Here is a 23,762-nt window from a genome sequence, read left to right as displayed (position 1 = left end):
GATATCGAACCAGTTAAAACCATAAGTCCCTTTGTTAAAATTACACAACCCCTTGTATTGAATTTAGAGCATGCTAAAGAAATTTTTTTTTTTAATTTGCAAAAATATCCATTTACTGCAAGCTTCAATGAATATGAATAAAAGGGATATAGGTATTCATCAATGAGACAGAGACAATTGCCACAAATAACCAAAAGATATACTGTCTCCAACATAGTCAACTGTACTGGTATCAAAGATAAAAAATAAGCACAACAATAATAAACAATAACATTTCAAAGAATGCTCCCAGGTATTAAAAAAACTTGATCATGTTAGAGAAATGTGTTGTTTACAGTCAAACCTGTATATAAAGATCACCCCCAAGATCAGAGAAATCAGTGACCTTTGAATTGAGGTACAAAATGCATAAGCATTACTAACAGTGGAAAAAGGTGACCTGCCATGACAGATTTTCCCTTAATAGAGGTGACCTTTATAGCAGGTTTAACTGATTCTTTTTTCATTATCCAACCAGTTTTGATATAATCAAAATCAATTTCCTAATATGCAAAACAGTATATCTTATTAAGGTACATGTATGTTCTTGTCAATTATACCATTTTTATAAAAACATAATATAATTGAATTATATCTATGCAGTATAATATGAACCTTCATTAGGACTTTTTGATTGGTTGATGACACGTTGTATTCTATTGGCTGCATCTTGGTACTCATCCCCATCTGCTGGTCCTTCATCCAATGGTTTTGATGCTGATTCATCTGTTACTATTCGCTGAAATTAGATTTTAAAAAGCACTTTATTCAACTATAAATAAGGTATTTTACGGGGAAAAAAGCACACCCCTAAATAAGGCGCATAGCCGTTTTTTGGGGGGAGGAGTGTTTTTTTCCTTAAATAAAACGCACCTGAATAAAAAGCGCACCCTGATAAAAACATACATGTATTTCTACTGACCTTAGTGTAATGAATGTTCACCCGTTTTTGTAACTCACACCGTAACATGTTTCATTTCTATTTACAGATAGGTGAGAAAGTTCAAAGGCATTTTGTATATATTTATTTGTTTCATGTTAAAATAAAAAAAGTTAATAAATTATAATTTTCTCATTGTTTTTATGACGCAAGATTCTCTAGTTGTTGTATTTTGTCAACTATGGCCATATGTTGACAGTGTGGGTGTCCATTGAATATTTGTGACCTTGATGTTTTGATTAAAATTAGTATTGTGTTGATTGCTTGTTACTATTTAATTTCTCTTTTAAACAAATATCTCTCCACTCAATGAACTATATTTTTAGATTGAACCCTTTTTGCTGAGTTACCATATAACATACCTTCGAAGATGGACGAAATGAAGGAACTACTACTGAATGTAGTATCTTTACAACCGTTTCTGTTGTTGTATCCTACAATGAAATTTGTATTAAAGAAAACAAAGCAACATCATTTTTATATTTGAAACAAAGATAGATTTTAAATGTTCTACTAAGTTCGGCATAAAAAATCAGCTTCTCTAAAATTTATTAAACTATTTGTCTTAGTCAATGAAAAGACAAAAAGATAGAGAGATTACAGAGGAAGGACATTGGTAAGAATATATGCCCTTGCCATTTAATAACAGGGTGTATATAAATAGGCATTTATAATAGGTCCATTTTATGCTTATGACTGCCACAACCTGAATTGTGTCAATTAAATAGCAATAATAATACGGATATTTTCAGTACAAACATTTGCTTCAGTTAAAATTATGATACAGTACTTTAAACAATCAAAATTCAGTACTAAAACAGTACATTAGTTTTACCTGTGATGACTGAGCAATGTTTGCAGCATGGCCATACAGTCTGGCTGTACTGATCACAAATGACATATGACTGAAAAACGAAATATAATTTTAATACAAATAATGCTGTCACAATAAAGGGCTATACAATGTCACATAACTCACCACTGAGGAAAGTACATGTTAATTGGTTGTATTTATTGTAATGTATGAAATAAACTTACATGTAATGTTATACATTGTAATACATTTAAATTCTGATTCAATATAAAAATAAAGAGATGTGGTATGATTGCCAATAAGACAGCAATCCATCAGAGAATAAAGGATGTAAACAACTATATGGCCTACAAGAAAGTATAAATGGATATTGTTGGAAGACGAAAGACAACTCTAATATTTCCACTGTATAAGTAATATCCTTATATGGATATAAGAAGATGTGGTATGAGTGCCAATGAGACAACTCTTCATCCAAGTCACAATTTGTAAAAGTAAACCATTATAGGTCAGAGTACGGCCTTCAACACAGAGCCTTGGCTCACACCAAACAGCAAGCCCCAAAAGTTACTAGTGTAAAACCATTCAAACAGGAAAACCAACAGTCTAATCTATATAAAAAACCAGAAACACTTATGGACCACATCAACAAACGACAACCACTGAACATCAGGTTCTGTCACTTTTAAGATATTATGTATAGTCATTATGTATAGTCACAAGTAAATTCTGAGGTATACCATATATTGTAATGTGGCTTTTGTGTCTTTCTCCTCGTAAGTTTTTGTGGAAATTCATACTCCTTTCCGTATACCATTCATTGCAAAATAAGAATTCATAAAATCATCAAGATTAAAACAATTTTCAAGGTAATTTTTCCAACATGTTCATATTACACTACCTCTTTGGAAATGATTTCTTCTATCGGTAATTTTGTTTTAAATGTGTTTTTAAGGAATTTTTTTTTTATATATTTAAGACTTGAAATACACTGAGGCAGATATTCCGCAATTGCATTATACCATTTCCCAATTTTATCGTGTCATTGTTTAATGATGTCTTTTAAATATTTCAGTTTTTCAAGGTAGCATATGCAATATAAATGATTTATTAAAACTTGCATATTTAACACTGACGTTACCTTGCAATGTATCTGCAATAGACATAAAAGCTTAATTTGATATTGCTGTGAAGGCTGTACTCACTTTTCATTGGCTACATCAAATTCCTGAGGTACAGGTGGTCTCTTTGGGGACTGCCAAAACAGTGCTGAAATATCACATTAATAAATATATGTTAGATCCAACTTAAACAAGCCAATACATTTCATGCAGTCAATTTTTCAACCAAAAAAAGTTTCGTTTTTAGTTACATAACATCATTTGTCTCAGACTCAAAATGGTCAGGTTATTGTAATCAAATTTCTCTAAATAAGCAAAACAAAGAAAAACTACAATTTCTGAGGAGTTATTAGTTGAAGCAGACAAATTTGTCCTAAACTAGAGCTGTCTGAATAGCTAGAATAATACCCCTCGTACATGCATTTCATTTCCTGCTGTGAAATTCAGCATTGAGATTTTTGGCTTATAGAATGGAGATCAAGGGTCAAGGTCAGAGTGACCTGATTTTGATATTTGACACATCCCTATCCCATGATGCTTCTGCATACAAAGTTATGCCGATCTTAGTGCTACTGTACAAAGTTATGCACTGTTCACAAATCAGACAATGTTTTACTATCATAGGTGTCAAAGGTCAAAGTCAAGGTCAATATAATGCTTCTGCATACAGTTTTGTCAATCTAGGTGCTTTGGTACAAAAATTATGCACGGAATGGGCTCAGACAATGATTCACTATCATAGGGGTCCCATGTCGCATCATCATTTCAAGTTTGGTCAACTTAAGTTCTACAGTACAAAAGTTATGCGCAGGACACAAATCCGACAAGGTTTCACTATCATAAGGGTCAAAGTCAAGGTCAGAGTGACCTTACTTTGGTATATGACTTACCCCTAGCCCATGATGCAACTGCCTACCAAGTTTGGCTAACCTAAGTTTTATGGTACAAAATTTATGAGCTGGACACAATTTGTACAAGGATTTACTTAAATAGGAGTCAAATGTCAAAGTGACCTGATTTAGGTAAAGGACACACATCCTAGCCCAAGATTCATCTGCATACCAAGTTTGATCAACCTAAGTCCAATGGTACAAAAGTTATGCACCGGACACAAAGTGGGACAGATGCACAGACAATGGACAGACAGACCTACAGACGAACAACATGTTTCCTACATACACCCTAAACTTTTGGGGGTATATAGGAATCTTGGTGCTGTGTTTTGTAACCATATGTGGAAAACATCAATACACATTTTGTCTCCACCTTCAACTGATATAGATTTACTTACATCCATCACTCTGTTTAGTGTCTAATGGAAAATGATGAAGTAATTGCTTTGCCTGCATAAATAAATAAACAAATATCTCATTAAGCAATTAGTTTGAAAATTTACAAAAGTCATAAGGACAGATTTTTTTAAATTTTAATAAAGCATCTTTCCATCATCAAGCTTTACAGCTAACAAATCTACAGAGTATATTTTCAAGGTGATATGATATAAAAAATGCTAGACATGAATGACACAACGATGTTGATAAGTTTTATTAGAGAATGAAACTGCTGATTAAGCTTTTAGTTGAAGTTTTTTTTTTTAATTTTATCTTCTTTGGTTAAATTAAATATGATCAGCCTGTTGTTTGGTTTTGTAACTTTCACAGTGATTAACAGAAGCTTTCCCTTTGGCTTGTTTAATACAATATGTTCTGTGTTATGTAACTTACCCGATGATTAAAATATTTTTCAAACTTAAGCCTCCCTAGCTTGATACAATCTGACCAAGTTGCAGATCTGTTGTGTAATATTTTACTGACTTGTACTCCACCATCTATACTTGATCCATCTAATAATTTCTGTAATATGCAAGAAAAGTTTTACTAACTTTTAACAACTAATGTTTTCAACACTAAAAGGTACTTTGGTTACAAGGAAATACCTTGATTTCCCGGTCAAATAAAATTATATTTCACTTGTGAAACAAATCCTTTTTTCAATATTCTTGGATTACTTATTCTATAATTGTAGAATATCTATCTTTCAGTCATCATAAATTTATTGTTTTTTCAAGGTTTATATGCTTAAATACTTTCTTTTCTGTTGTACAGTATATGATTTTCCCCACTATGGATTCTAATTCTTAACAGTACAATTTTTTTTTTAATTTACCCCTACAAAGTCTTGTAAGCAAAATGTTATGTTGTATTTTACTAGATTAGAATTATTTTTTCCATGTGAAATTTATATAATATTTACCTCTATCACAGCTTGTGCATCTTTATTTTTGGACCAGAATTTGTTAAACATACTTGGTTTCTGTACAAACGAACTCTCAAACTGTAAAATATAAAATTATTTTAAATGAAGAATCATAATTTGTGTAATTGGTTGTTGTTTCTGTGTATAATTAGCTAACAGAGGCTCCTTTGATTCAAGACTGTATGCAATGTTGTAGTAAAATAATTTAACAATTTTTTTTTATAAGGACATTACTCATAGACACTTATCAGATATAAAAAGGGATGCACTTAAATATGATAAATATATCTAAAAATTGATATTATCAGTAGAGGATCAATTTTGGCAAATTAGATTTTTAACTTCTGAAAGGTTAAAGCTGCCACACTCAGGTTGGAAAATGCATTGATAATTGTGTATATGTTCATTAGAATTAAAGTATTCCAAGCAAATATATTTAAACCATTAATTTTGCTTATTGGGCATAATTCCTGAACTCAAAGCATATTTGAGTTATCACTCAAAAGTGCCAACCTTTTTATTTTTATCCATGGCGTCATACTACTCATCAACAATGTAGCAAATATAGGAAACTGTATACAATGTTCTATAGTTGTCTCCCTTACCTTGAGCACACTGTTTACAATTTTTGATAATAACCTACCTTATCTCGAGCCCACTGTATACAATGTTCTATAGTTGTCTCCCTTACCTTGAGTACACTGTTTACAATTTTTGATAATAACCTACCTTATCTCGAGCCCACTTTATACAATGCTCTATAGTTGTCTCCCTTACCTTGAGGCACTGTTTTCAATCTTTGATAACCTACCTTACCTCGAGCCCACTGTATACAATGTTCTATAGTTGTCTCCCTTACCTTGAGCACACTGTTTACAATTTTTGATAATAACCTACCTTATCTCGAGCCCACTGTATACAATGTTCTATAGTTGTCTCCCTTACCTTGAGCACACTGTTTACAATTTTTGATAATAACCTACCTTATCTCGAGCCCACTGTATACAATGTTCTATAGTTGTCTCCCTTACCTTGAGCACACTGTTTACAATTTTTGATAATAACCTACCTTATCTCGAGCCCACTGTATATAATGTTCTATAGTTGTCTCCCTTACCTTGAGCACACTGTTTACAATTTTTGATAATAACCTACCTTATCTCTAGCCCACTGTATACAATGCTCTATAGTTGCTGGGAAAGACTTCAGTGTACAATAAGGTACATCTTCATCTACTGGATCCCTCTGTTTTTATAAAAAAAAATATTATTATACTACAAAATCAACTTCATACTGATAAGACCAAGTACTATTTAGGAACAAACAGTATGAGAGTATTGCCTGAATATAATCTAGTGGTTAAGTGTTAAGTACTGCTTGCATATTGAGGACAAACTATTAGAACAGAGACAGGGAATATTTTTGTTTTTGTACTATTCTGATCCTGCACTTACATCATGATTTGATTTTTTGATGGTTTGAAAACCCATTTCCAATTACAAGACATATAAACTTCCATTTATGGAAAAATTATGATCAATGACATACAAAATGAGTTCTTAGGTCCTCAGTAATGACCAATGACATACAGAATGAGTTCTTAGGTCCTCAGTAATGACATACAGAATGAGTTCTTAGGTCCTCAGTAATGACATACAGAATGAGTTCTTAGGTCCTCAGTAATGATCAATGACATACAGAATGAGTTCTTATGTCCTCAGTAATGATCAATGACATACAGAATGAGTTCTTAGGTCCTCAGTAATGACATACAGAAAGAGTTCTTAGGTCCTCAGTAATGACATACAGAATGAGTTCTTAGGTCCTCAGTAATGACATACAGAATGAGTTCTTAGGTCCTCAATAATGATCAATGACATACAGAATGAGTTCTTAGGTCCTCAGTAATGATCAATGACATACAGAATGAGTTCTTAGGTCCTCAGTAATGATCAATGACATATAGAGTGAGTTCTTAGGTCCTCAGTAATGATCAATGACATATAGAATGAGTTCTTAGGTCCTCAGTAATGACATACAGAATGAGTTCTTAGGTCCTCAGTAATGATCAATGACATATAGAGTGAGTTCTTAGGTCCTCAGTAATGATCAATGACATACAGAATGAGTTCTTAGGTCCTCAGTAATGATCAATGACATATAGAATGAGTTCTTAGGTCCTCAGTAATGATTAATGACATACATAATGAGTTCTTAGGTCCTCAATAATGATCAATGATAATACAGAATGAGTTCTTAGGTCCTCAGTAATGATTTTATGCCCCCAGTCTATTTGTTGTCTTTATGATTCCAAATTGTTTTTAAAATGTGTCCAATTCCATCATGATATATACATGTATAGTTAATTTGTCAATTTTTTGTATCAAATTTTACCTGACTGCCATATGATTCTGTGATATGTGGTACTATAACCTGGACATGACCTTTAGTTCCCATGGTACCTGACTCTAATAATGGTCTCTGATTGGTTACACATCGACTAGAAATGAAAATAAAAACAGTTTTTTAATATCATTTCATTCAAATGAATATAAAATTGAGAATGGAAATGGGGAATGTGTCAAAGAGACAACAACCCAACCAAAGAGCAGAAAACAGCCGAAAATCACTGATTTTTAAACTGTGACACTCCAGGAAAAATCTAAAATATAGAAAAATGACTATGTAAGCTTTCAGTCATTATTTGAAAAAGAGAATTGCATTTTTAACTGGCCGTTATTAAAAGTATGTATATATTATATCATTTGACAAATGCCTTTAATAATCTTAAATCAGCATAAAAGTTTGCTTGTCTAAATATTATTGTTAAAATGCTTCATCTTACTATATATATATATATAAAACAAGAATTTAAAAAAAAAATGAATTGATGTTATGTCATCTAACTTACCTATCTACATATCTCCTGGCCTCTACATTATCTAATGCATTTACTATAAGATCTTGATATTCAAAGAAAGTATCAGGGTAGTTGGATTCTTCTGTCTGTGGACACACTATAAATATACATACTTCATATAAATATCATGTTAGATTATCTCTATACATGTAATGCTTTTATTAAATCAATAGTTCTAGTTTTAAAATTTTTGTCTTGATCTTTTCTGATATTAAAACTTAACCTGAATTTCATCCCATTACTTTTGGAAGTGCCTGATATTACTTTAATCTTCAAAAGAGTTCAAATGCATTGTTTAGTTTTACAGGAATCTGTTCTAGTCTATATTCAGCTGTCTTTGTCATGTATCTTCTTCCTCAACTTTTATCTTCTGTTAAAACTGTTATGATAATCATGCATAACCACATTTTGAACTTTTCATGTGATCTTTATGTGATCTTCATACGAAACAATATTTTTTTTCTTTGAAATTTAAAAATGAACAAACCGAAATTATAATTGTATCTTTAACTAAATAATCATTTTTTTAATGATAACAAACAATAACATCATTTCTGTTACCATTAGCAAAATGTTCCCCCTGTTACACATATTTTATCTATCCAAGGGCAATAACAAAAAAAAACTTTTTATAAATATCTTAAAGAAATGAAGGCTTGAGAGCAAATACAATGCATTTCATATATAAGTAATATTTCAAAGGGGCATAACTCTTAAAATAATATTTGAATGACACTGATTTTTGAACTTGTCCAAAAAATTGCTTATATAAACCTTTGAGATAAATTTGATAAAAATCCGGCAAAAATTGTACACACGAGAGCACTTACATTGCAATTTTCCATGTAATTATTATTTCAAAGGGGCATAACTCTTTTCAAAATAATTGATAAGCACTGATTTTGTAATTGTCCGAGACATTGCTTATATAAACCTATGATATAAGTTTCATAAAAATCTGGCTTGTTTTGTACATGAGAGCGCTAACAATGAAATTTTCCATATAATTAATATTTCAAAGGGGCATAAGTCTAAATTAGTTGATCAACACTGATTTTCTAATATGTCTGAGACATTGCTGATATAAACCTATGATACATGTATAAGTTTTATAAAAATCTGGCAAGAACTGTACACACAAGAGCGCTAACAAGACCAGATGGAGAGAAGAACAGACGGAAGGCCTGTATTTCTATGTCTCCCCTAATGTTGTGCAGGGGACAAAAATATTACCCAGAATAAAAAAACATTTTAAAATTGCAACTTGAATGGAAATGTCTCTTAACGAATGTTCATGACTCTAATAATGGTATCTGATTGGTTACACAATAGGCTAGAAATCTAAACTGTTTTCCGATACCATTTTTATTCATAGGAAATGAGTTACAGTTATTCTCAATATTAGATACTCTGTTTTAATATTTCTTAAAGAATACATAAGAATACAAGATTTCCTACCTTTGTACTGCTGAGGTTCTATTTTCAAATCTAAAATGACAAAAAAATACATGAAAAAACTATATATCCCTGTTATACTGCTAGTCCATATTCTTTACAGAATAACAATTTGGTACTTCTTTTGTATTTAAATTAATTTGTTTAACTTTGAGTTCATCTTCTTAATTGATTTGTGTCAGGTTTTACTATAATAAACTTCAAGTTATGTATATATCCTATGTCAATTCTATATTTTATATTTATTGTTCTATTTACGTTAATCTCATTTCAATAATACATTATTTGCCAAAAATGCCAAAGTGCATCCAATTCACTATCATTTCTGAAAAAGGTGGCTCAATGAATTTACAAGAGGATTCAAATTGTCATGCAACAATGTTTAGAAAATTCATTTTTTAATTTTACATCAATGCAGTAAAACTTAATTATTCTAATAACTTGGGATTCTTTTATATTGATGTATTCAAGTTTTCTTGGACAGAAGAAAAAACATCATTTTGGTGAATACTTGAATTTTGTGGTTTTAAAAGATTCTGCATAAAAACCCTGTAGAAAAATTAGTATTTTGTTGAACACTTATATTTGTGGTTAAACTTTATTCACAAAAACTATGAAAAAGAAAACACCACAAATAATAATGAATCCATATTATTTAAAACAGTTAATGATAATACAACAGTAAGAGTCTTTAAAAACATCAACAAACCTGGATTTATTTCTAGTACTGACTGTGCTGCTGTTGTACTTTTGGGTTGCTGTAAGCGTAAAAATAAAGTGTCATATCTCCATCTTTATTCACAATATTATTACATACAGTAGAAAAAATAGAAATAACAAAATATTTTTTAGAGAAAAATAGTATAGTGAGTTAAATATCTTCATCCTTATTCACAATATCAATATGGATATGAATAGATAAGCATACAAAATAAAATGCTCCGCTGGGGTGCAGCTTGATACAACCGCAGAGGTCGAACCCTGAACAGTTGGGGCAAGTATGGACACAACATTCAAGCTTGATACAGCACTGAATTTGGATTGTAATTAAATATTTGACACAGCATACCAGGTTTCTGACACAGAATGAATGTGGTCTAAGAACTTAAAAATTTTTAATTTACCAATTCAAACCATATCATTATTATTTGCTTTTATATATAAATCAGAAATAACCAATTTAAAATGGAAAATTTTAAAGAAAAAAAAGGGAAAAAAAATCCCCAACCCCAAATTTTTTGAACCCCCTTATGATTCATCACCCCCCAAACTCAATCCCAGCCTTCCCTTTGTGGTATGGTACCTTGCAGTACAATTTCAGAGAGATCCGTACACTTGAACACAAGTTATTGTCTGGAAACTAGAAAAATTCTTATTTTTGGCCCTTTTTTGGCCCCTTATTCCTAAACGTTTTGGGCAATTACCCCCAAACTCAATTCCAGTTTTCCCTTTGTGATATGGAACCTTGTAGTACAATTTCATAAAGATCCATACACTTACACACAAGTTATTGTCATGAAACTAGAAAAATGCTTGTTTTTTGCCCCTTTTTTGCCCCTAATTCCTAAAATTTTGAGGCAATTACCCCCAAAATCAATCCCAGCATTCCCTTTGTGATATGGAACCTTGTGGTACAATGTCAGAGAGATCCATACACTAAAACACAAGTTATGTCTGGAAGTTACAAAAATGCTTATTTTTGGCCCCTAATTCCTTAAGTGTTGGTACTATAACCCCCAAAATCAATCCCCACCTTCCTTTTGTGGTATTGAACCTTATGGTAAAATTTCATAGAGATCCATTCACTTAAACTAAAGTGAGAGTGCGAAAACCAATGTGTCTTTGGACGACGACGACGACGACGACGACGACGCCAACGTCATTCCAATATACGACCGCAAAATTTTTTTGCGGTCGTATAAAAATCATTAAAACTCAAAATTTTTAATTTTTGATACAAATTAAAATGAAATTTTTTAAAAGTAAAACAAGAATGGGTTCAAGGACATACTTAGCATACCTAACTTGAAGATGAAAGTATCAGAAAATGGGAAGTAATTCTGACAGATTGAAAAGCCTTCACATTTTACACCTCATCACTGCCAAGCTACTTACCAATTACAAAGGTATTTTGTTCAGTTATAAGATGCCAATGATATAAAGTATACCAAAGGTAAACCTGTCATATAATAAGTAAGACTTACTCGTATGTGATGGGGTCTGAAGAGGAATTGTCTGTTCAGATTGGACTTCTCAATCAGATCATTGTCTGTTATGGTTATCTGTCAACAACAAAACTTACCATTAGACTTGCTCCATATTTTTTGGTAAAAATTACTCTAATCAAAACCAGTGAATTTTTATGAAAACTTTATAACAAAAATTTATGTTGTACATTTTAAGGTAATTTAACTTTGACATACAGTTTAAAATGATAAGCTATATACCAATATATGACATTAAATTGATGTAATCTTTTTTTCGGCTTATAACAATATACAGGGTTTCCCCTGAATCAATTTTCTTTTTCGCCACCTCTTTCACCAAAACAATTTTTTTTTTCTAAACATAAACATATTTTTCATTTAAAATTTTTCTTCTTTCTAACAAAAAAAATCCATTTGTCACATTGTTGTCTATTATAATTCTAAAAATCTATTTTTTAATCTACATTGTAATGAATAAACACTCAATAATAAAAAAACGTTTACTTTTAAAAGATACTGTAAAATTGCAATATAGATCATGAAATCTCATTTTTGACTTCTGCCAGGGAACATGGGATTCATCATTAAATAAGTTTATCGGATACGTCCCATCTAGTTGAAGGATAAATACTTAAGTCAGAGATTTTTCTTACGTTTTGAATATTTTTTCTTCTTAACAATAGTTTTCTTTTCTGAACCATCGTTAGAAGAAAAATAAAACTATGCCTCAAACACGTGTGACATGTGATGCCATTTAACCACACCATTTCATTAAACAATACAATCAACACCTTTATTAATTATAATCCATTATTACTGATAGCTATAAAATGCAATCAGCTGATTATTGATTTTCTATCAAAATCGTAACGAGATAAAAGTGAATTCCTAGTATTGTCTGATCAGGGAAAAAGTCAGAGAAACCAGAAAAAGTAAACAAGATGAACGAAGTCAAACCCTTATATTTCTTTCGCCAAATTATTTCGCCAATAACAAATTTTAATCACCACAATTTTAATTTTTTCGCAAAAATGAACCGCCAGCAGATACCCTTAATATATGACATGAATTTATGTAATCTTTTTTAAGCTTATTTCAATATATGACATAAATTTATGTAATCTTTTTTTAAGCTTATAACAATATATGACATTAAATTTATATAATCTTTTTTAAGGCTATAACAATATATGACATTAAATTTATGTAATTTTTTTTAAGGCTATAACAATATATGACATTAAATTTATGTAATTTTTTTTAAGGCTATAACAATATAGGACATCAAATTTATATAATCTTTTTTAAGGCTTTAACAATATATGACATCAAATTTATATAATCTTTTTTAAGGCTTTAACAATATATGACATTAAATTTACGTTCTTTTTTTACAATATGTATTTACTTCACCTCTTTTCATGCCGATGGTCGTTATTCACCTTACTAGTGCAAATAGGTTGAAATGTACCATTGAAGACTTAAAATCATTTTCATTTTAAAATTCACAATTTTATATCATAATGTCTAATACACACATCTTTCCTTTACCACCCTTAACACTAAATATACAGATGATAGTTACCAACCTTTCCATCACAACCCACACCTAATAATGCATAATTCTTTAACATTTCACATCCTATAGCACCACATCCAACCTAAAATATATGAAATATTTGTAAGTCTTACACAATTAACTTTTAACAATTCACAGCTAGACCCAAAACCAACTTAAAATATACCAAATAATTATAAACTTAACATAATCAACATTCACATAAAACTTAAATTACATGGAAGATATACCAAATAACAATCAATCATCAATAAGTTACATGGAAAAGTTGAACGTCCAACATTTCAAGATATACTGTTTGATCGGTCCTTAGTGTCTTTTGTCTCTATGTAAGTTTTTTTTTGTACTTCCTGACAATCTGATGAGTCAAGCCATTTAAAACTGATTTTTAGGGTTTGTTCTTATGTTACCCAACTGTCCCAGGTTAGGGAGTGCTCACAAATTTGTTTTATCACACCACATTCTTTATGCATCTGTTCTAAGTCAGGAGCCTGTAATTCAGCGGTTGTCCTTCGCTACTGTTTGTCATTAATGTTTTTCTTTTATTGCTTTGTCATAAATCAAGCTGTTGGTTTTTCTCTTTTGTACTGCTTTACATTTTGTCATGGCTGGACCTTTTTTAGATGACTTTACAATATGGATTTTGCTCACGGTTGATGGCAGTAAGGTTACCAACAGTTGCCAACATCAACTTCATAAGGACACTGGTGGATAGTTGTCGCATTGGCAATCATACCACATCTCCTTATTTTAATATATAAAACATGTAGCATCACATCATTGGCAATCATACCACATCTCCTTATTTCAATATATAAAACATGTAGCATCACATCATTGGCAATAATACCACATCTCCTTATTTTAATATATAAAACATGTAGCATCACATCATTTTGAATAAATGTATTTAAAATGTGTCTCATACAAAATACAATTACTTGTCATGGGTCATTAGATTTACTGAGAGTGTCTGAAAGAATTTGTGTAATAATAAAAAGTTTACCAATTATTTTACACTGTAAATCATACATATGTTAACAAATGTTATTGTAAGTGGTCACTTTTATATTTGTCTCAATAAGTGAATTAACAATAATAGGTCATAAGCTGGCATCATAGTTACTCAGGTGAAACTGAAGTAAATCTTTTTTTAAAATCAAACAAAACAAGCTGTATCACTTGAACAATTTCTAATATAACTCTTTGATAGAATTTTATTTTAACTTATCAACTACTTGATAATTGATCCACACATGAAGGAAATATTGTCTTTCATTCAAATTTCTTTATATTTGTCTAAAACAAATTTATATACATATATTTTCACTTCAGTACCTACCATAAATAATTTAACTTGAGACAGTTTCTTACAGCCATTCTCACCAATACATATTCTTAATAAATCATATCTGTCATTTCTGTAAAATACAAAGTATAATTCACTCCAATTAACATTTATACTGGTAAGAAGAGATATGACATCCCTTCAACAAATGGAATACTGTTTAGACAATACACCCCTCACGGAAGAGCCTTTCCAATGTAATTTATGGAATGGCGTCTGGAATATTAATCAACACTGAAAATGCTTAAGAATGATAGTACTGTTTCTAGGACAGGGCTTTGCTGTGTTTAAATATCTTTCCATGTGTGCCATGAATGTTTAAATGGAACATTGTAAGGATAAATTATATGAAAACATGGAACAAGTTATATTATGCTAAAGTTACAAAAATGCTCATGCTGAAATGTGTTGCCTGCTGCAATGATTATGATTGAATTGTTGTGCATTATCTTTCTTTCTTCTTTTTTGTCTTGTCAGTCTGTTTGTTTGATGGTTTTACTTTGAAGAAAAGCATTAAAACCAAAGAAACCTGTCATCCTCCACCAAGTATAAAGAAAATTATTAAATAAATGGAAGATATCCACAATTTCCATATGGACTTGTTTAAGAATCTATTTGACTTACTTTGATTGAAATAATGAAGGATTCAATCTATCTTCTTTAGTTATAACATCTATAGAGTCTAAATATATCTGTAATAAAAATAGTACTTGTTTCTATAAGACTCCTTAATATAAAATTCATGTATATCTTTTAGTTGTAAACAAAAGTCAGTTATCAGCCATATGCCACATTTAGATCTTCAAAGAACAATAGATATTTTTGCATTGTTTTCTAAATTGGAGAAAAAAAAGTACATGAAAAGTTTTTAAAATTTTATTCTTCACTATAAAAATCATTCTTCTTTTTTTTTTTAAATGTTATTTTCTTACCACAAAAATCATTCTTAAAGAAGAATATGATCAAAGGTAATTGCAAATATTTGTCTTCTGAAAAATTAACAAACATATAAGTTTGCATAGAATAGCCTGATATTAATTTGATTCATGTTTTTTTTTTTTTTTTTTTTTGGGGGGGGGGGGGGGGTGGTGGAAGGGAAGGGGGATCAACTATGATGATTATATTACCATTTGATTAAGAGGTGTAAATTTTCCAGTTAGTGCTTTAAGTCCCTCCTGAGCAACAAATCCACCAATAGCGGCACAGAGAGGGGCAAAACATCCACAACATGTGTATGAAATCATACGTATCAGATCTTCATCAAGGGAGGCCACTTTTGTTACCATTTGTTCATTTAACTGTTTAGCTAATGATAAGACAACTTCTGCATCTGCTTTACACCTGAAAGCATAAAATTATCATCTAACTAATACATTGAGACTAGCAGTGAGTTTATAAAAGATTTTCGGGGAACATAAATGCAATTCCTTTGTTACAGTATCATTTAGTAATGTTATACTGGTAACAGTATTTTTTTTATGTCTGTAATACCAATTTTATTGAAATAAGTAACTTTTAATCTGATTTTATTGTGTGTTTTTCTCTGAGCCTTTTGTCCATCCACTGCTCATGATTAAAAGAAGCAGTACTCACAAATTCTTTACAAGTTTACCCTTACCACATGTGCCTGTCAGAAGACAGCAAACAAGTCATATATTTTTCCATTGAATAAGGAAATGGGTGTAGATGGTAAATCTTGAAAGTTCTTGTTTTCATAATTAATTGACATCTTGTATTTGAGATTGGTAGAACTTTACATAGGGTGTGAAGAATGCCTGTTAACCTCTAGATGTTTTTTTTATTCTATGGTATACTTGGCTTATGTCTCTTTGACATGTACCCAACATCTCCCATAAATCTTTTTTATGCAACTGTCTTTACCTAAAGGTTGATAATTTCAATAATATTTACTTACCAAACATTTGGTAATCTGTTGTTTTCTTTCCTAAATTTATGAAGTGCCATAAATCCCAAGTGTATAGAACTGGGGGCCTGTAAAACCAAATTAAATGTAAACAAAAGCTGTAAATTTTTCACAATAGAATTAAACATTGTGATTCACATTGAACAAAAATTGATTTTTTAGTCTAGTTGTCTTTTGTGTCATTAGATTGCTGTCTTAAGCAAGTTGGTTGGTGTTTGTTTGTACAGTTAAAGTATTTAGTATTTTAGACATTTCTGTTTTCGTATATTACTATTTATTTACAGGATTATTTTATAATTAACAAAATTGAAAGCATTCACAACTGTAAGCAGATCTTCAAATTGCATTCCACTTGATTACCTATTGAAACATTTTTTTCTCTTTTGTTTGACATCATTAATAGACAAATGCTAGAAATTACAAGACACTGTAATACCCAATATTTCAGATGTATACGGTATACTCCTAAGCTGGAATTTAAATATGTATATAAAGATGAAATAAAATCTAAAAATTGCTACATAAATCATACCTCAAATTTACTAAGATCACAGATTAAGATTTTGGGATCATATAACTGTTTTTCAAGACTTTCCTAAAAAATAAATCATAGAATTTAAAAGTTTGTAGTCAAGTTTTTTGTACAAATATTTCGAAAATTTATGGTTTTAGGTTATGATACCTGACTCTTCTATAGGTAATCTTGGAGACAAAATTTCATAGAGCTTCCATAGCAGATTTAGAAATACAAAAAATTTTAGTTAAGAAACCTAAATACATCTACTGTTTAGTTTGTAGTCAAAGCAAAATCATTCAGTGTGGGAAAATAGATTACCTTGTTTGTTGGTGATCTCATCCATTATTCTGGATTTTATTGACTGGTCCTACTAATGTCATACTTCAGCTTACAATGACAATCAACCAATTCCTTTAAAACTGTTGATACGATTGACACTAAACTAGAATGTGTGGAATCCATATGCCTACACCAATAAAACGGAAATGTGTGGTGCATCCAAAATAAACCATTATTGCCAAAGACATGTCAAAATGTTCTTAGCAGATTTTCCTTATGTCATGCTACAAGTATATTAATGAAATGTGTGTTGTTGCTAAACTGAAATAGTCAAATTTTTATGCAAAAATGACCATTAACTTTACTTACATATTTTAATGTGACTTGACCTTTGATCTGAATGGCTCTGCCTCCATGTGTATATGGTGAAAACTCATCACTACTTGTATCACAGTTTATTGTAAACGATTCTGGAGATTTTACTGAAAATAAATAAAATCAATCCTTGTTTTCATTAATTATTACAATTATTCTGGTTCGTTTTAAGGTGAATCATCGGTATATATTTCCTCAGATAGAATTTTTATACTTTGCCAAAATGAAGATTTTACCATGCTTTTTTCAAAAATATATTAAAAAGTATGGGTCACCGTGCTATTTTTCAAGCTACAAGTCATGCAAAATTGCCCAAATTTGCATAGATTGTTCATGAAAAAACACATTTATGTGAATAAAAAGAAATCTATGAGATAGAATTTTGAAAAAAAATATGAGAAGATAGGTTTTATAATATGCTTTAAGAAAATAAAGAGAAAAAAGGGTGTCACTGAACTTGTTTTCTTGCTACAAGTAAAAAATGAAAATTTCACTATCATTCTAGTATAGAATTTTTACTGTAGGAGTTATCTGCCCTTAAATGGCTAATTTAAAAAATTGATTCTAAAAAGCACAAATATTTGTTATTAGTTTAAACATTTTGGATTATACAATAAATCACTTATTTTTCTTTATACATAAACAGTTTTCCACATAAAGTGCAAATCTGTCTCAAAATTTGTAGATTTAGGCAAAGAACAAGACCGATTGTGTACTTCTATTGTACAATCCAAGATGGCAGTATACTATACAGTGAATCTACCTGAATAGATAAATAAAAGATACTACTATTGAAAAACAAAATGCTTGGATGATCAGGTAATTTCATTAACTACTGTGTGATATATTTTCTTTGACTTTATACAGAGTAGACCCCAGGTGAGTCACCTTGACAATTAATTGTATTGCAGCACGCAATATTAAATTACAAAACACATTCTAGAATATATAAACAATTAAATTGGAGTTTCTCTAAGTAATTTATTTCCTTTAAAACCAACCTTTTGTTGAAAAAAAGTAAATAATTATAAAACGGATTTCAAAAAGCATTCTTTTTTAACTTGAAAACCTAAAATCACCCCACATGTGTACTGTGTCTGTGCTGATATTTACAATTACACAAAATTGGCTTGTGGTATCTAGTGGTGAGTAAATGGCTTGTGGTATCTAGTGGTAAGTAAATGGCTTGTGGTATCTAGTGGTGAGTAATTGGCTTGTGGTATCTAGTGGTGAGTAAATGGCTTGTGGTATCTAGTGGTGAGTAAATGGCTTGTGGTATCTAGTGGTAAGTAAATGGCTTGTGGTATCTAGTGGTGAGTAAATGGCTTGTGGTATCTAGTGGTAAGTAAATGGCTTGTGGTATCTAGTGGTGAGTAAATGGCTTGTGGTATCTAGTGGTGAGTAAATGGCTTGTGGTATCTAGTGGTGAGTAAATGGGATGTTATAACATCACCATCTGAGAGTCTTTGCAAATCACAGACTTATTTTGCTTTTATTGAAAACACACGAAAGACAGCATGCAAACATTTTAATACAATATTTTTTTTTAATAAAAGATTAAGTTTTTGTGGACACTGTAAAAAGGTAGAAAAAGAAACATCCATATGAACTTAAGTGTACATTGCATAATCAAGCTAAAACCGAAATCAGAGGTAATTTGCTGATAGCCTATAGTCTATAAATATTCTGATATTCTTACCTGATATTTTAAATTGTTTCTCATTAATTTCTGTCATTCCATTAACTTCCCTAAATGTTACAACATCACCATCTTCTAGACCATGTGTTTTCTCTCGTACTTGTAAAATTGTAACTAAAGCAGGATTATCCTTCAAGGTAAAAAGTAAAACTCATTTAGGAATCAATATCAACTATATGCAAGTACAGCTTAAAAATATGTGTAATTAAAAATATATAATAAAACAAATACAGTAATGCCAAAATGCACTCTCAAGTTGATATCCTTCCAAGGATAACCCTAGAAAGAGTTTCTGCTTATTTCCAATTGGGTCCTTAAAATGTACAACACTTAAATTGAAAATTAAGAAATTAAGAGGAGGCATGGTATTAATACATATAAAGATACAAATTTTCTTATTTTTCAGATGTTGCTTTACTGCAGCTTTGAATGGTCATGTATTAATTTTATATCATTTGGAAGCGCATTCCAATCTTTAATAGTATTAAAGAAAAAAGATGTTGAATCCACTCTGATAACTTCAAGACTATTTACCTATAATCAAATATCCCCCAAAATACATACATCTGCAATTTTTTATTCATTTGATTTTGCATCTTCTTCATATAAATTAGAAATAAAGAGACACAAATTGAATGCCTATGTTGGAACAATTCACTAAAAATATTAAGCATAATATCATTAAAATTTAATTTCACTTCTGTTTTCAGACTAAGTTACCGAGTTAAATTAGAAGAGTCTGAAAGTTATCTTTTCTGTCAATTTTATAGCCCTGCTGTTATATGAGATATTTAAACAAACTACTTGCATAGACTTCAGTTATCAGTGGTTTGTGAAAGTGTTCAGTTTACTTATTTTTTCATATTTTTAAACCTGACAACATGTATATGATTTTCAGATAATCAAATAAATGTGGATAGTGTCCACATGTGGACACAGATGATGCCCCCGCTTGCATATCATATAGTTATAAAGGGACATAACTGAAGAACGGTAAAAGTGACGCTACCAAAATTTGAACTTGATCTGAGTTTTGTGGTAATAAGCATTGTGTGTAAGTCCCATAACATTTGGTTGAGGCTAACTAAAGTAGAGAACAGAAACTAAAAATTCAGCAATTTTTCTATTTGTAAACACGCATAACTCTAGAACGGTTGTGTATAAGTTTTATAACATTTGGTTGAGACAAACTAAAGTTAGAGAACGGAACATAAAATTCAGCAATTTTTATGTTTATAAAGGGACATACTCAAGAATGGTAAAAGTGTTGCCACCAAATTTCATACTTAATCTGTATTATGTACTAATAAGCATTGTGTATAAGTTTCATAACATTTGGTTGAGGCAAACTAAACTTAGAAAGTGAAAACAAAAAATTTGAACTTGATATTAGTTTTGTGGTAATGAATATTGTGTATAGGTTTCATAATGTTTGGTTGGGGCAAACTTAAGTTACAGAATGGAAACTAAAAATTTTGCAATCTTTCGATTTATAAAGGGGCATAACTCAATAATGATTAAAGTGACACTACCCAAATTCAACTTGATCTGTGTTTTATCAGTGGAAGTCAAAATTAAACATTGCATTGTATAAATCATTGATTGTAGTTGATTCAACTATAATCATGGACAAAGGAAGATAACTCCAATTTTAATAAAATTACTTGATATTTAGAAGAAAATAAAATTTTTGCAATTTTTCCATTTCTAAAGGGGCATAACTCTAGAATGGTTAAAGTGACGCAAAATTCAAACTTGAACTGTGTTTTGTAGTAATAAGCATTGTGTATAAGTTTCATAACAATTGGTTGAGGCAAACTAAAGTTAAAGAATGGAAACGAAAAAATTCAGCAATTTTTCCATTTGTAAAGGGGCATAACTCTAGAACGGTAAAAGTGATGCCACCAAAATTCAAACTTGATCTGTGTTTTGTGGTAATAAGCATTGTGTACAAGTTTCATAACATTTGGTTGAGGCAAACTAAAGTTAGAGAACGGAAACCAATTTTGGGACGTACGTACGTACAGACGAACAAGGGTAAAACTTAATGCCCCCTCCACTACGGCGTGGGCATAATTAAAAAATTCATACAGACAGCAAGCATTGAATTTTTGTATGCATTTGAAATCAGTTTATGTTCAATTTTTTTCATATACAGTGCCAAAGTTCAAACAGAGATGATGTGTTGCATGCACCCCTCTTAAGCTGCTGAAAAAAAAATTCTGGATCTAGAGTTGTCTCCCATTTACAACATGATAAAGGTGTGAAATATTTAAATATTAATCTGTATCTATTTTTGATATTGCTAGTACATAAAAACCAGATGCAATCAATGCATAAAAACATACCAAATGGTGTCTGACAAAAAGATGATTTATGCCATGTGTCTTATGGAGATGGAATTTTGTAAAGTTCATATAGCATACCTTAGATATACTCTCTATAAATATGTCTCTTGGTTCTTCTCCATTAATATCTGTTACCTCAAAACTATCACCAAAATCACAGAATGCTGAACAAAATACACCATATACATCACAACTTATAAACTGTAATAAAACAATTCACCTTACTCATTATAAACTGTAAACAAGATATAATATGCAAAATACCATTATTACCATATAAACAATTATTACATAATATAATAAGCATCTTTTTTATTGGTAAGTTGGACACACAACAAAGTATCATATGTCTACCTCAAGGTCCAATTTTTCTGCATGATTTTCTGAAATCTGTTCCGCCTGAAATCATTAAGTTTTTTACACCAAACTTCTACTACTGTTAACCAATTTTCTTTAAATTGACCGCCTGAGTGGTCTCTAGGTAGCGTGTTTGCCTCAAGTGCGGGAGGTTGTTGGTTTGAACCCTGGCCAGGTCAAACCAAACACTTTTTTAAAATTGGTATCTGCAGCTTCTCTTTTAAGCAAAAGCATTAGAAGTAAGAGCAAAGACTGGTCGACTCGAAGTTAGAATAGTGAGTCCAGGTAAGATGACATGTCTTTCACGGACTGTTACCTTGTGAACTAGCAAGTTAAAAATACTGCTCAGTGTATCGGTCTAGTACAAAGCAGGGTTAATATTCATATTACATTAACATGTTCTTGTCCTGAATATACATTTAATTTGACGCTGGACATTATTCAGTCTTCAATCATCCTTTCAACTGTACAACTCTATTGCAATTTTATGTTGTAAATATCAGGTGTTGAACCAGACTTGCTCAAGGGGAACTCAAGTAAATCTTAGATAAAGTCTCCTTAAGCAAGCCGTCTCACCTGAGAAATATTGATTTCAAAAGCTAACAACTGTTTAAATAGCTTTAATAGATTTAAAATCCAAGGGAGTAAGTTTGGAAAGGGCCCCAAATATCAAGTCCACTGTTTAAAAATGATGAATAGACATGTTAGAAGGTGAAATAGAATTATTTTTTCTTCTTCTAAAACCTTTATACCTCTAACAGGCCAAAGATTTATGTGCAAGTCAGATTTGAAATGAATTGTAATTCAACCCCATTTAGGCCTAGGAAACATAGAGCGCTAGATATTCAAGTCAGATATATAATTTGTTATATCAAACATCAAGTTAAAAGATCTACTTTTTCGACACATGCTCTGTATGTTTACGGTCCTAAATATCAATGGAAATTACCTTTTATTATTAAATTTCATGATATCTCAAAATATGTGCTATTTGTGACATCATTAAAATAACATTAAAACATTATTTTTTTAATAAAAACACCTTCTTCCTAACTAGTCATTGTTTAAATTTTGACTCAATGTGATATGTCTCTTGAAAAAAACTAATTGTAGCTAGAAAAAGGGAACACAACTGCCTTGTCAATCCTGCTTCTTTAAATGACCAGTACTGTGTAGTAAGAACAATATTTTTAACACTTGTATATATATGACATTGGGTGTAAATATCATTAAAATTGGAATAAACATAATCACTTACTGTTATTTGTGGAGATTGTTCTCTACAAAATTTGTTTATCTTCAGTTGTAAACTGAGTGGTAATTCTGTTAATATGATACACTGAAACAAAGAAAACATTAAATTAACATACGACTGTGTCTGAAATTATCAAATTCAACTGAGCTAAGAGATATAATGGAATTTGGCTAATCCAAACATTAAGAAAACAATAAACTTTTATCAATTGAACTTTTACATCAGAACCGATCCCACAGAACATTAAGTAAACAACTAACAATCAATCACAACCCATATTAACATATTCATTGGGTAAGGACCAGATGGTCAAAATAACATTGTATGTG

At 30.7% G+C, this 23,762-nt stretch overlaps 1 protein-coding gene across 1 annotated transcript in view; it reads right to left on the bottom strand.

The window, feature by feature from the left end:
• LOC127734373 (ubiquitin-like modifier-activating enzyme 6) overlaps window positions 1–23,762 on the bottom strand; it is a 54,701-nt gene that overhangs the window by 16,152 nt on the left and 14,787 nt on the right. Inside the window, exons 7-29 of the mRNA XM_052244209.1 lie at window positions 23,437–23,517; window positions 21,900–22,022; window positions 19,474–19,603; window positions 17,769–17,881; window positions 17,136–17,198; window positions 16,595–16,671; window positions 15,807–16,020; window positions 15,304–15,371; window positions 14,674–14,752; window positions 13,342–13,413; window positions 11,750–11,827; window positions 10,255–10,303; window positions 9,549–9,578; window positions 8,082–8,187; window positions 7,565–7,670; window positions 6,326–6,415; window positions 5,168–5,248; window positions 4,639–4,767; window positions 4,206–4,257; window positions 2,999–3,062; window positions 1,815–1,884; window positions 1,342–1,413; window positions 655–778 (exon numbers count right to left, since the gene is read on the bottom strand). Of these exons, the coding sequence (XP_052100169.1) occupies window positions 655–778; window positions 1,342–1,413; window positions 1,815–1,884; window positions 2,999–3,062; window positions 4,206–4,257; window positions 4,639–4,767; window positions 5,168–5,248; window positions 6,326–6,415; window positions 7,565–7,670; window positions 8,082–8,187; window positions 9,549–9,578; window positions 10,255–10,303; window positions 11,750–11,827; window positions 13,342–13,413; window positions 14,674–14,752; window positions 15,304–15,371; window positions 15,807–16,020; window positions 16,595–16,671; window positions 17,136–17,198; window positions 17,769–17,881; window positions 19,474–19,603; window positions 21,900–22,022; window positions 23,437–23,517 (2,071 nt within the window). The remainder of the gene's footprint in view (window positions 1–654; window positions 779–1,341; window positions 1,414–1,814; window positions 1,885–2,998; window positions 3,063–4,205; window positions 4,258–4,638; window positions 4,768–5,167; window positions 5,249–6,325; window positions 6,416–7,564; window positions 7,671–8,081; window positions 8,188–9,548; window positions 9,579–10,254; window positions 10,304–11,749; window positions 11,828–13,341; window positions 13,414–14,673; window positions 14,753–15,303; window positions 15,372–15,806; window positions 16,021–16,594; window positions 16,672–17,135; window positions 17,199–17,768; window positions 17,882–19,473; window positions 19,604–21,899; window positions 22,023–23,436; window positions 23,518–23,762) is intronic.

The sequence above is a fragment of the Mytilus californianus genome, unplaced genomic scaffold, assembly GCF_021869535.1.
Source record: "Mytilus californianus isolate M0D057914Y unplaced genomic scaffold, xbMytCali1.0.p SCAF_3, whole genome shotgun sequence".
NCBI lineage: Eukaryota > Metazoa > Mollusca > Bivalvia > Mytilida > Mytilidae > Mytilus > Mytilus californianus.
This window is presented reverse-complemented; position numbering and strand designations above follow the sequence as displayed.